We start from the raw sequence: 14,086 nt of genomic DNA, 5'->3' as shown, positions 1-14,086 counted from the left end.
CATATTTAGAGGAGGAAAGAGAGAAACAGAGCACTGAAGCTGTCTTCCAAAGTCTTGTCTGAAGGCAGAGTACGACACCCTTAGAGGGAGACTCCGCTGCACCATGCTACTTTCAGACATGCAAACACACTGTTCTGGGCAATTCAGATAACAATTAAAGAACATAAGAATAGAACCCAATAGCATAAGCACTGCAATGGGTATTCTATTACTGTAAGAAGGGAAGAGTATACTGTACCTCCATTCTTTCTTGTTTAACTTCATCAATCTCATCATCTTCAAACATTGCCAGGAGTTCTCCTGTTTGGTCAATAGAGCTGAGAAAGTCTTGGGCGATTTTCTGTCTTTTGTTTGCATTATTGCTGCCACTCAGTTTGTCTTTGTGAACATAAGGGAAGGAAAAAAATGTGCTTAGTAGGTTTATATCAACACCAATCACTACATGTATTGAATACTGCATGTGAAATTCAGAATTGGAGTTCTCTCGAAATAATCTTTAAAGGGAGAATCTTTGCATCCAAAACAAAAGCATAAGCCATGCAGAATTAAATCATTTATAAGGTTGAGAGGATAAAAAAGCAAATTGTCAATTAACATAGTAAGTGTGAATGGACTGTTAAAATTCCTTACAAAAAAAAGAGTCCTTTCAGATTTAGAAAAAGAATCCTGCTATAGCAAGGCTAATTAAGAAAATAAATAAAAACAAAGACATAAATAAATAGCATAAAGATTGAGATGTGATATTAAAAGGAAAGAATATTATGTATTTTATTGTGGCAATATATTTGAAGACTAAAGGGACAAGATCTCACACTTTTTCTCTTAAGAGGTAAAACTATCATGCTTATCTAAAAGCAAAACATAACTTTTAAAAAGTTATTGCCAAAGGTCAAGAAGGAGTTTAATATTGCAATAGGTAATTAATAGTTTAATGCATTAATATCAGTGTGGATTAGGGAGAAAGAACTAGATTATTTTTTATTTTTTTTAAAGATTTTATTTATTTGAGAGAAAGAATGAGAGAGAGAGAGAGAGCATGAGAGGGGGGAGGGTCAGAGGGAGAAGGAGACTCCTGCTGAGCAGGGAGCCCGTGAGGGACTCGATCCTGGGACTCCAGGATCATGACCTTAGCCAAACGCAGTCGCTTAACCAACTGAGCCACCCAGGTGCCCAAGAACTAGATTATTTTTTAAAGTGATAAAATACATGGGCAGATACCAAATAAAGAAAACCCAAATATCTTAGGGTGAAAGCATCCAATCTTTCACCATTGAGTATGATGTTAGCTGTGGGTTTTCCATAGATGGCTGTCTTGGGTCTATTTATAGCATAGACCATAATAAATATATAAATATATCACAGACTGGATGGCTTAAAAACAAATATTTATTTCTCACAGTTCTAGAGGCTGGAAAGTCCAAGATCAGGTGCTGGCAGACCTGGTATCTGATGCCTGCTTCCTGGTTTGCAGATGGACTGTCTTCTCCTATCCTCACATGGCTGAGAGCAAAAACAAACTCTCCTGTGTCTCTTCTTAGAAGGGCACTAATCCCATTCATGAAGGCCCCTCCCTCATGGCGTTGTAATTGCTTTCCAAAGGCTCTACCTCAAAATACCATCACATTGCAGATTGGGCTGCAACATAACAATCAATTCTGGCGGGACACAAACATTCCATTCATAGCAATGAACTTAATTAATCAAGTTGAGAAAGTTCCCTTCTCAGTTTTTTGAGTGTTCCTCTCATGAAAGACTTTTGAATTTTTTTTCTAATGATTTTCCTACATTTATTGAGATGATCATGTGATTTATGACCTTTATTCCACAATACGATGTATTACACAAATTGTTTTCTAAATTTAAACCAATCTTCCATTCCTGGGATAAACCCCATTTGGTCATGGTGTATAATCCTTTTTAAATGTTGCTGGATTTGGTTTACTACATATTCTGTTAGGGATTTTCACATCTATATTTAAAAAGACACTACAGCATCCTACTGAATGGGAAAAGATATTTGTAAATGATGTATCTGCTAAGGGGTTAATATCCAAAATATACAAAGAACTTATACAATTCAATAACAAAAACCCCCAAATAATCTGATTAAAAATGGGCAAAGGACCTGAATAGATATTTTTCAAAGAAGATATACGGGTGGCCAACAGACATGTGAAAAGATGCTCAACATCACAAATCAGGAAAATGCAAATCAAAACCACAATGAGAGATCACCTTACACCTGTGAGAATGGCTAGATTAAAAAAGGGCAAGAAATAACAATGTTGGTGAGATGTGGAGAAAAAAAAAAACCCTCGTGCATTGTTGGTAGGAATGTAAACTGATATAGCCACTATGGAAGATGGTATGGCGGTTCTTCAAAAAACTGAAAGTAGAATTACCATATGATCCAGTAGTTCTACTACTAGGTATTTACACAAAGAAAATAAAAACACTAATTCAAAAAGACAAATACACCTCTTTGTTTATTGCAGCATTATTTATAATAATCAAACTATGGAAACAACCAAAGTGTCCATCAATAGATGAATGGATAAAGAAGATGTAAACACACACACACATAATGGAATATTACTCAGCCCATACACACAAAAAAATGAGATCTTGCAATTTGTAACAAAATGTATGGACCCAGAGGGTATAATGCTAACTGAAGTACTTCAGAAAGAGAAAGACAATCTCATGATTTCACTCATATGTAGAATTTAAGAAACAAAGAAAAAAAGGCAAATGAAAAAATAGACTCTTAAATACAGAGAACAAACAGGTGGTTGCCAAGGGGGAGGTGGGGTGAGGAAATGGGTGAAATAAATAAAGGAGTTTAAGAGGTAGAAACTTCCAGTTACAAAACAAGTAAGTCATGGAGATGGAACGTACAGCATCGGGAATACAGAAAAGCAATGTATTAGTCTTTAGTTTTCATTTTGTGTGATATCTTAGTCTGGTTTTCATATCAGAATAATACTGGCCTTGTAGAATGAGCTGGGAAAGGACTGGTGTTAATTGTTCTTTAAACATTTGGTAGAATTCATCATAAGGTCATTTAGGCCTGGGTTTTTCCTTGGGGAAGTCTTAAAAGTACTAATTTAAATAATTTACTTGCCATAGATCTACTCATATTTTCTGTTTCTTCTAGATTCAGTTTCAGTAGCTTGTGTTTTCATAGGATAGAAAGTAGATATTTATAGAATTGGTTATATTAACCATTGTATTTACCATTTCTTTCTGCAATTTGAGCAGCCATCCTGTGTCACTCCTTCCTCCAATACAGCTTTGTTACCACTTGCCTCACTTATGTTGTTACTGTCAAATATATTGTAATATATATCTACATGTAGATATATGTATCTACATATATCTACATGTTATAGACTTGACATTACAATTATATATATTGTTTCATAGTTTTTTTAAATCAGTTAAGAGGAAGAAAGGAAAAAATGTGCAATTATATTGTCTCTTATGTTTTACTTACATAATTACCTTTACAGGTACTTGTGTGTGTGTGTATGTGTGTGTGTGTGTGTATGGAATCAAATTATTGTCTGGTGCCACTTGCTTGAGCCTGAAGAACTTACTTTCATATTTTTTTATGTGGATTTGCTACCAAGAAATTCACCCAGTTTTTGTTTATCTGGGAATGTATTTTATTTTGCCTTCACTTTTAAAAGATAGTTTTGCTGGGTATGTTTCTTGGTTAACAGTTTTTTTCTTTCAGCAATTTGAATATGTCATTCCACTGCTATCTGACCTATATTGGTGGGGTTTTTTTTTTTTTTTTTGATCTATATTGTTAATGAGAAATCAGCTGTTAATACTTCTGTAGTTCGATTGTATGTGATGAGGTGCTTTTCTCTTGCAGCTTTTGTGATTTTCTCTTTGTCTTAGTCTTCCTACATTTCTAGAAGAATATGTGTGAATGTGGATCTCTATGTGATTATCCTAATTGGAGCCCCTTGAGCTGCTTGGATGTAATGATTTTCATCAAAGTTGAGAAGTTTCAATCACTATCTGTTTGAAGATTTTTTCTGCTCCTTTTTATCTTTTTCTTTCCTTCTGGTAGTCCCATTGGGTACACGTTGGCTCATATCAGGATGCCTCAAATTTCTCTGGTAATTTTTCTTCATTCTTTTTTCTCTTTGTTTTTCAGACTGCATAATCATTAAGTCTTCAAGTCCACTGATTCTTTCTTCTCACTTTAAAGCTACTTTTGAGCCTCTTCACTGAATTTTTCATCTTGGTCATTGTGCTTTCCAACTCCAGAATTTGCATTTGTTTCTTTTTTATGATTTGTATCTTTATTTTATTTTATTTTTTTTAAAGATTTTTATTTATTTATTTGAGAGAGAGAGAATGAGAGAGAGCACATGAGAGGGGGGAGGGTCAGAGGGAGAAGCAGTCTCCCTGCTGAGCAGAGAGCCCGATGCGGGACTCAATCCAGGGACTCCAGGATCATGACCTGAGCCGAAGGCAGTCGCTTAACCAACTGAGCCACCCAGGCGCCCCTGTATCTTTATTTTAATCATTTTAAAAATTTTTATTTAAATTTCAGTTAGTTAACATTCAGTATAATATTAGTTTCAGGTATACAGTATAGTGATTCAACATTTCCACACAACAGCCAGTGCTCATCATGACAAGTGTATGCCTTAATTTCTCTTAATTGATATTTTCTATTTTGTGAGACACTGTAACCATACCTTCCTTTTGTTCCTTAAAAATGGTTTCCTTTGTTCTTTGAACACACTGATGATAGCTACTTTGAAGTTTCTGTGTGCTAAGTCCAACATCTGGGCTCCCTCAAAGGCAGTTTGTGTTGTCAACTTTTTGTTCCCTTTTTATGGATTACACATTCCTATTTTTTTGCTTGTCTAGTATTTAGTGGTTATTGTTGTTGAAAATGGACATTTTATCTTACAGCAACTCTAAATAATAATTCCCTCTTCTTCCTGGGGCCTGTTGTCATTGTTTGCTTGTTTGGTTGTTTGTTTATAGTGATTTGGCTTGACTGGTTCAATAAAATCTTTTTCCCTCACAGCATGTGGCCTCAGAAGTTGTTCCCCAGACAGCATAACTGTGAGCATGCAACTGGTCTCCTCAATCACCAGGGATGACTGTGGTGTTAGTCGGGTTCTCTTTGGCTGTCACTTTCCCTGATCTCTATTAAGTTTCTGGCTGGTTTAATTCTATGGGTCTCACATACAGCTTTTAGCTTCCACTGACTTCTGGCTGATTGCTCTACTGTTTTTGATAATACTCTTGGGCATTTTCCACAGATTGGTCTGAATAATGTCAGGCCCCTTTGCAGAGTCCATATATTGCCAGCCTTTACATTTTGCTCTAACCCCAGAAAGACTCTTCTTAGCTGTCTCTTCCATTTGTTTCCTCTGTTAAACCTTTAGCTGACAAACTGTTTTGTTTGTTGTTACTCATATCACATAGCTTCCAGCTTCCTCTTAATTACTAACCATCAGGATTTCCATAGTTTTCTATACCACCCTTAGGTATGAACTTCCACATGCTCTGTTCTAAAAAGTCAGTCCTCATAGAAAAAGCTGCAGAACTCTCTGTTATCAAAGTCTGCCTCTCCCTCTGGGCTAAACCTCTGCATCACTGTACTGGAGCTGAGAGTAGAAATAGCAGTTGGCTTTTCCTAGAAAGACTCCTAGATCTGTGAGTGAAGGGCCAGGCAGGGATGGTAGTCCACTGCCTTCTAGGCTTGTCCCTTCTGGTGTGGAGCTTTATTCCCCATGAGCAAGCTAGGGTGGGGCAATCAGGGCCCAGTATTCTTGGCCTACCATGGCTGGGGTAGAGCTTTCCTATGAACAGAGAATGAGTGGAAGCTCCAGTCCTTTTAACTGTGCCTGCATGGAATAGAGCTTCTGCAACATGGAGCCAGAGGAGATGAGAGATGCCAACCTCCTGGGGGGAAACTATTGCCCTGGACTGGTAGCTGAAGAATCAGGTGTCCAATGTTCTTGGAAACACTTGCCCAGAGTAAAGCTTCTACCATACTGAGCTGAGGTGCCACGAGGGAAGAAGAGGGGTAATGGGAGCAGGTCATGGCTCAAATCAAACAGACTCTCACTGTTATTAATGAGATTTGGATTTTCTTAAATATGTACTTCTCCATTTGCTATATACACTTAGGAGAACTTCTAGAGACTTTAAGCCATTACTTTTTAAAGTTGTCACCAGTAAAATGTGTTTCACTGGGGAAAGAGTCTATCCTCATATGGCCATTCTCCAAAGTCCCACCTCAGTATTAGATATATTTTACTGGAGTACTTTATCTTACAAGTTATATCAACTATTTTAAAACTTTATATGACACAAAAGACTAGATAATTTAAATGAAAATAAAGAGATGAGATCTGAAATAAATAAGGAGGAGAAGGCATCAGACTGATAGGATAGTGTTAGTACAACTGAATACTAGTCTCACCACTCTGAGCTTCTTGGTGTTCTGAGTTTGGTATTAAAAGCTATCATTTATTCAATGTCAGGGATGTATCAGGTTATTTTCATACATTATGTTAAACTCTCATAAGAACTCCACCATGAGTGGTATAATTTTTGACTTATGAGAAAACTGATCCTCAAGTTCACATAGAGAGAAAGCAGACAATTGGGGCTGACTGGAATTCAGGTCTGTATTCTTTATGCTCTTCAAATAAGGAAGCATTTAAATTCATCTGGAGAACTATTTTTCAGAAATTAAATTCTATGAGAATTGCAGACATATTAAATAGGCAACACTGATTAAACATTTGATATGAATATCTTTTCTTTCTTTCTTTCTTTCTCTCTTTTTTGCATGGTTATTACACTTGCTTATTTGCTGACAGTAAATCAAAATTTACTTCTAAAATTTGTTAACTCTTCAGTTGGTTTTGAGCAGTTTTCTGAAGTTCTTAATCCAGTAGAGTTTGTTTATTTATCAATGTCTTTATTAGCAATGGATACCCACTATGCAGTGACTATATTCAATGCAAAATATATGAGTTATTCTAAAACACACATATTTATTTTGACTCATTAAGTATTGTTTAGTATGTTTCTGCTTTCAGCTTAGCACTGCTTGATTCTGCAACATTAATATTTTTTTCTAAATATTCTGAAATGGGGAACTGAGTTGGAAAATCAGATAAAGAAAATTTTCTACTCCGTGTTAGGCTGTTGGTAAGATTTCAAACAGCATAGTAATAACACACCAAAATGAGGTGACTTTACATAATACTGCATATCAGATACTTTCTATAATAAATTAAGAAAAACCCATATGTCAATTTCAGAGATATATAATAACAGTTCTGGCTTCCTACACCCACGACAGAAAAATTATGCTTGCTAAGATTAATTATGTTTTGAATCAACATGATTTTCTCAGTTTCATGACATTCTGATATAAAACAGGCCATATGATTAAAAGAACTGACACAGCAGATTACTACGAAGCCATGTAAATAGAAAATCACAAGATTTAGCTGCCAACTAAATATATATTTGGATAATTTCTGAGCTACATTATTTAACAGTAGCACATATATTCTTCTGTGATGGGAAAGTCCACAATGACATTGTATCAGTGTGTCACCCAGCACGTACATGTCACATTGCTCTCAGTTTAGTGTTTTGTTTTTTTTTTTTAGGTTACCTTCCAGAAGGTCATCCTCATCTATGCCCTTGACAATCTTGGATTTGTAGTCTCGGAAAAACATGTACTTTAGGAGTCTTCTAAGCTTCTTCTGTTAAAAAAATGAAATAACAAATCTTATACATTACATTCACTTTACTGATTATAGAATACTATGATAACTAAATTTAATAAACTTGTATTCTAGGATCACTGCGAAAAACACAGCAATTCTTAGCATAATACTATGGAATAAAAGATGTCATCATATTAAACATAAAAGCTAAAATACAAGCATTTTAAAAAGCACTTTTCATTTGTAAGTATCCAAAATGCTCCAGAATTACAGTAATTGCTTTTTCTTTTTTTGGTCTTATAAAAAGTTTTAAATTCTTCCTGAAGATTGTGATAAGTATCACACTCTCCATACTAAGATAGCTATAGTGATTTATAAACATCTAGACAAGGATTTTGTAACAACTGCTTTAAAAAGCCAAGCAACTCTCCTTTTCATTGTTTTTTATTCTCTGGAAAAAAAATTTTTTTTTTTTTAATTTAGATTTTATTTATTTTATTTGGTTTATGTTTTATATTTCTGAAAAACATTCTATAATCTGAGAAATATGTTTTAATGAGACTCAAAGCGGATGAATGATAGTTGGGTCTTGATGGTTTTCTTTAAGTTTATTAGAAGACCATAATACTGCTTAACTTAAAAGGTAACTGATAATACTTTGTAATATGTTGTGTGCTTGGTTCCTGACCTTCAGGTTTAAGGTTCCAAATTACGGCTGAAATATAGTGCATTTTACAAAGCTCTTTTACACGCATCTTATTTGATCAACCCTGAAATACAGACAAATATAATCATCTCCTTTTTATATACAGGGAAACAGGTTACAACTAGAGGTTAGCAGGGCCAGAAGTAGAACATAAGCTTTGGACTTCAGTTTCTTTATTTACAATTTTAAGTAAAGTGCCTACCATATAGGACCACTGGGATGAATAAATGAAAGAATGAGTGAAGGTACCTAGAGCAAGATAGTAGACAGTAAATAAATACTGCTTGAATATAAAATGGAATTAGGAAGAGAAAAACATGCACCTATAAATAGTTCTTCTGCTCCCCTTCTTTTCTCTTTGCTCTGATTGTATTCAAAACTTAAGATTTTATTTTGTCTTATGTTAAACCTATGTAAACTACTTTACTTTTGTTTGGAACATGTCAGCAGATAAATACAATTATTATTTTGAAAAGAAAGATGAGAACTCTGGCAGCTATATTACAGCTATGTTCTCAGTTGATGAAAGGATTCTGGTTAAGAGTCCTTCTGGGCAGTAGAGGGGCCCTGTCAATTAGTGTATGTTCCTATAGTATCACCATGATTTTAAATGTTGACTTTCCCAAAAGGCAGGAGAAAGTGTCAATGTGGACTGTTTTTTGTGCTAGCCTCTTTACCTCTGTCGTGAAAAAGAGAAGTTGATTGGACATATTCTGTAAAGTACTACTACTAACTCCACTGTTCTCCAGGGGCCTTCACGAAGGACCTTGGCTCCAGGTCCTCATTTCTGTCAAAGGCAAGCTCCTTCCTCACAGCACTACTGCTGCCCAGTGCCTATTACTTCTTGGTCCTCCAAGTATAATGAAGTCACCAAATCCTGTGTATTTGTACTCTTTGCTGTCTCCCTGAAATCTGCTTTCCTATCCACTTCCAGAGCCATCATGCTCATCACATTTTGCCTCGATTACTGAACCAGCATCTTGGCTAGTTCCTTTGCATTTGGTCCATTCTACATACAACTGCATGAGTCTCAGACACCTCCACTTCAACAAATCTTTCCACCTCTTGTCTAATCACACAACTTCAGAAATCCTGCTTCTTTAACTAAATCATACAGATTACCTAAGCCAGATTATAGCTTCTTGATAGTGAAGACATTTCTTTTCTCTTCCTTTATATTCCTCATAAGATCAAAGAGTTAATTAGAATTTATATAATTTAATGGTAGACTAGTCATGGTGTGGTTTGTAGGTTTCTGAATCTTACTCTATGAGGAAGACAGAAAATACTTGATCTAAGTTTAGTCAACCTTCAATCAGAATTAAAAGATTTCACAGATATAAAGTAACTGGATATTGGAAAGGGTGTTAACAAGGTTCTCCAAAAGGTTAATGGGATGTCTTCTGGTAAAAACAAAAAAACAAAAAAACAACAACAAAAAAACTACAAAAAAACCCAGCCACGAGCATACAAAAATGGTGGAAGAGGAATGGGTACGTGTAATGAAAAGGCCAGGGAAAAACAATGAAGAAGTGAAAGATGGACCATCAGAAACCAAACACTGCCTGCTCACTGGGGATAGCAGCTCCCATACATAACACAAGGTGGTTACTCCACTAGTTTTTGTACATGTAACTTTTCGATGACACTGTTATTAAAAATACGTAAAACATTATAAAATATTTTCAACTAGCTACTCATGGGAGATAGTTAGGACAAAATTAGACAGGTAAATACCAGCTTAAATATTTTAATTACCAGAATTCAAAGAGTAAGAAAGGTAGACCTTTACCATAAAAACTCTAGACATTATTTTATTGATGCCACTGGAAGACTCACCTTGATTGATTGATTGTTTTCTTATAATTCAGTGTCACAGAATAAATCTTGAAACAAACCCTGGGAAAGCCTGTAATCTTGTGTAAAATTAGAAGAAAAATAAATATGCCACTCAGTTCTATCTCACATATTCCAACAAAGCACACAATTGATACGTAGTGAATATTATGTAGCAATGAAAATGTTGAAAGAGATAGGGAAGAAAAAGTGAGAATGCGTTGGCAGCCTAGTTCTACATCAGTGCCCTGGCCCTTGTTGAACAATCAATTCTCTTATAATAAACCATTTTGTGCAAACTATGAAGACTAAAACATCAGTTTAATAGTAGTATTCCAATTTGAAAGCTGTATAAGAAGGATATAGTTCCTTATATAAGTGTAATTAAGCACCAAACATGGCATGTTAATACAAGGAAATTGTTTTATATTACCTTATCTTTGCGCATCAAAAACAGAAGGTCTTCAGCGGAGATTACCCTTGCTCCCCGAAGCTGAGAAACTTCAGCGGCTTGCTGTAACTAATAACAAAGAGAATTTAGGATTTTTTTCTCTCCATAATCTAAATTAAGTATACTACAGTCATGATGTCTCAAGAGAGATAAATATACTAAGAGTTAAAAACCTTTGGGAATAATCTGGCAATCACATTACTGCTTTTAAAAGTGAAATGTCTTATGTTTTAAAGTAAAAAAATGCAATTAAATTAACTTATAAGCCCACCTGTAACTGATACAATAAACAGAAATCCCTGATTTCTTTCATGCAAAAGAAAAATCATGTGCAGCTTCCAGAAATGCATTAATGCACCTGAAAATAATTTTATGAAATTTTATCCTCATATCCATGTGAGCAATGGTTTCACTCAGTATCACTAGTTGAATAAGTATATTATTAATCTAAGCTCCCATGCTGGTATGATTTGAAATAGGCCCATTCAGAACTTTAAAAGATCAACAAAAACAGTAGCTGTTTCTAATATCCAAAGGAAAAAAAATAGTTTTAGTTTTGGCAAGTCTTCAGTGGGCAAAGGATTCAGTCCATAAATCATAATACTGGACTGCATTAATTTCTTTCCACACTAATCACATGCATACAAAAGTTAACTGTATCTGGAATGCACAACACAAAACATACTGCATGAAAAGTTAGATTCCCCCTGAAATGTTCATCTGGGTCCTTATATCTACAAAGTTGAGAGTTTTCTGGAATTCAGAAGTCCTAGAAACACAATCTTACTCGAAAATGACCTGGAAAATAAAAGAATGTGAAAAATGATAGTTCTATTTTTTGGCAAAGGCAAAATCGGTTTCTTATTTTGATTAGTTGGAAGGAACATAAAATACGTCCAGATGAAAAAAATAAAGATGCTGGAGAAAACACTACAAATATGTGCCCGTAACTTCTTCCAAATTTGATCAAACCATGGTGATTGCACCACACCATCTCTATCCAGTATTATAAAAATATTTACATATAAAGGCTGTTCCTAAATGCATTCTTCTTTGAAGGGAATAAATCTAACATATTCCTGAGAACTAATCTTTAAAAAGTGACACACTGTTATCTTAACAATTATAAGGAATCAAATAGTGCATTTGTACTAGAGAAATTCTGCTCGAATGTTTAAGCGATTTTGCTAAGTAAGCTTCAAACCTTGTCTAAATACACAGACTACAAAATAGACTATAAACTCCCTATGTGTCAGCCTTACCACTGAATTTCCTGGATACTGGTGGTTGGTATATAAACATAATTCTACCTAAATATAGAAATTTAAATTTAACTGTGAGCCATTTAAAAAGAAATCTTGGGGGAAAGGTTTTAAAAAGATGATGTATCTACTCAGAAACAAAGTTTTCAGCAGGAAAAATTTGAACATATTTTTCTAAAAACTGGAAGAGTGTCAGGGAAATATGTGTACACATGTTTTTTTCAAATAAAAACATTTCTATCACAGTATAAAATACACACAATCAGTGTGGAGAAGAATATGGGCTCAGTATGCATTTAAATGTGTGGACATATATAGAGAACATACAGGGTACCAGGTCAAGTAACTTTGTATTTTCTTTCACAAAGGATGGTGAGGATTTGACAAAGTATTATACAGAAACAAGTAATTTCACCTATGTTAAGAAAGGATCAGGAGAAGGATATATCCCAAAAGTTTTCCCAATTAATCACTTATCCATACTACATATCAATAAATCATCTGTATTTATCATCCTCTTCAAAATGTCAGTTTACAAACACATTAACCAGGAAAAAATAGAAAATGGAAAATAAAGACATAGGAGACTTAGACATTTTAAAACACCTTTGAAAACCAGTAGACGACTACTGTAGGGATCTGGAATTTATGTCATGGTATAATTAGCAGGAAAATTTAACTTCAGTTTTCATTTGTCTGAGGCACTAATTTCCTTCACCTAACTTTGTGTCCTGACTAGCATGGGTGCTGCTAGAATTCTCCTAATACGCCCCGGACTTTCAAGAAGTGATTCCTCAGGACTGAATATGATCACTGTGCTACTTCAAACCTATCTGCCTTGATGTGCCTCATGCTCCAAAATTACCTCTCCCAAACTCTGACCTCTTCTCTATAAAGTAAGGCGAGCAATCTTATCAGCTAATTACAGTGATCACACAGTAGAAGTGTGTATTACGCACTGGCTTCCTTCTAGAAATTTTTGTCCATGCCTACCAGAAAAGGATAAGGAAACTCCTCTTTAACAATATAAAGCTTAAAAGGCTTAAAAAACCGGTTAGCAGCTTGTCAGTCCAGTTCCACAGAATGCTGAACTCAGAATTGGTGCCTTTAATGTGAAAGCAATTCTAGAGTCAGGAAACCAAAATCACAAAATATTCCTAATAACTTCAGTGTTAAAAAAATTGATTCTATATTCTAAGAAATCCCTCGATCTCTTAATCTTTGAAACTAAATGGAAGTTGTAATTACTTCACTACCCACTGCTGCAAGTTAAATATTTCTGGTAGTAATTAGAATAACATGAAATAATGGTGCATTTCACAATTTTTTATTATAATGAAAGTAGTATATATTTAATTGTGATATAAAATATGCAAGAAATAATGGAGCACAAAAATACTTTAAGACCAACCACTAGTAGAATGAGTATACAAACTTAGTTTTCTTAACTATATGGATAAAGGTATGGTAACAGCAACTTAGTACAATATTGTGCTACAAGACATTATTATTTTACCACAATAGCAACTCAGGTACAGCATGTTTTTTTCTGATATTGTTTTTCAAAGTAGACAAAAAATAATATACTTGTAACAACGGTTTAAAGATTGTTTATTTATTTATTTGACAGAGAAAGAACAGCAGATAAGGAACACAAGCAGGGGGAGTGGGAGAGGGAGAAGGCGGCTTCCTGCTGAGCAGGGAGCCTGATGCAGGGCTCGATCCCAGGACCCTGGGATCATGACCTGAGCCGAGGGCAGACGCTTAACGACTGAGCCACCCAGGCGCCCCTGTAACAACTGTTTAAAAGACAAAAGTTCCCCTTGCATATTAACACCCATCATGTCTGCATTTTAAAATATTTTATGACACTTTATTTGGAAGTTGAGCATAAAAAGGTCCTTTAAGTTTTACATGTCATCTTAAATGTCTCATCTTTGATCCCGCAAATAAATCTCCTCTTAATTTCTCACTGCTCTCAATGACACTAACATTCAAACTCATTTTATTTTCCTCACTCTACTACATTTGCACTAACCTCTGTTGATTTTGTTTTGTTTTACTCTGCTCATGGTCTTGAATTTGCTTTCTACTTCCA

At 34.9% G+C, this 14,086-nt stretch overlaps 1 protein-coding gene across 1 annotated transcript in view; it reads right to left on the bottom strand.

Annotated features, from left to right (window-relative positions):
• The window catches only part of SUPT3H (SPT3 homolog, SAGA and STAGA complex component), a 542,078-nt gene that overhangs the window by 136,142 nt on the left and 391,850 nt on the right, over window positions 1-14,086 (bottom strand). The window contains exons 4-6 of the mRNA XM_021691899.2: window positions 10,709-10,795; window positions 7,679-7,769; window positions 239-378 (exon numbers count right to left, since the gene is read on the bottom strand). Of these exons, the coding sequence (XP_021547574.1) occupies window positions 239-378; window positions 7,679-7,769; window positions 10,709-10,795 (318 nt within the window). The remainder of the gene's footprint in view (window positions 1-238; window positions 379-7,678; window positions 7,770-10,708; window positions 10,796-14,086) is intronic.

This window comes from Neomonachus schauinslandi, chromosome 8 (genome assembly GCF_002201575.2).
Source record: "Neomonachus schauinslandi chromosome 8, ASM220157v2, whole genome shotgun sequence".
NCBI lineage: Eukaryota > Metazoa > Chordata > Mammalia > Carnivora > Phocidae > Neomonachus > Neomonachus schauinslandi.
Note: the sequence above shows the minus strand (reverse complement) of the source record. Positions and strands in the feature narration are given on the sequence as shown.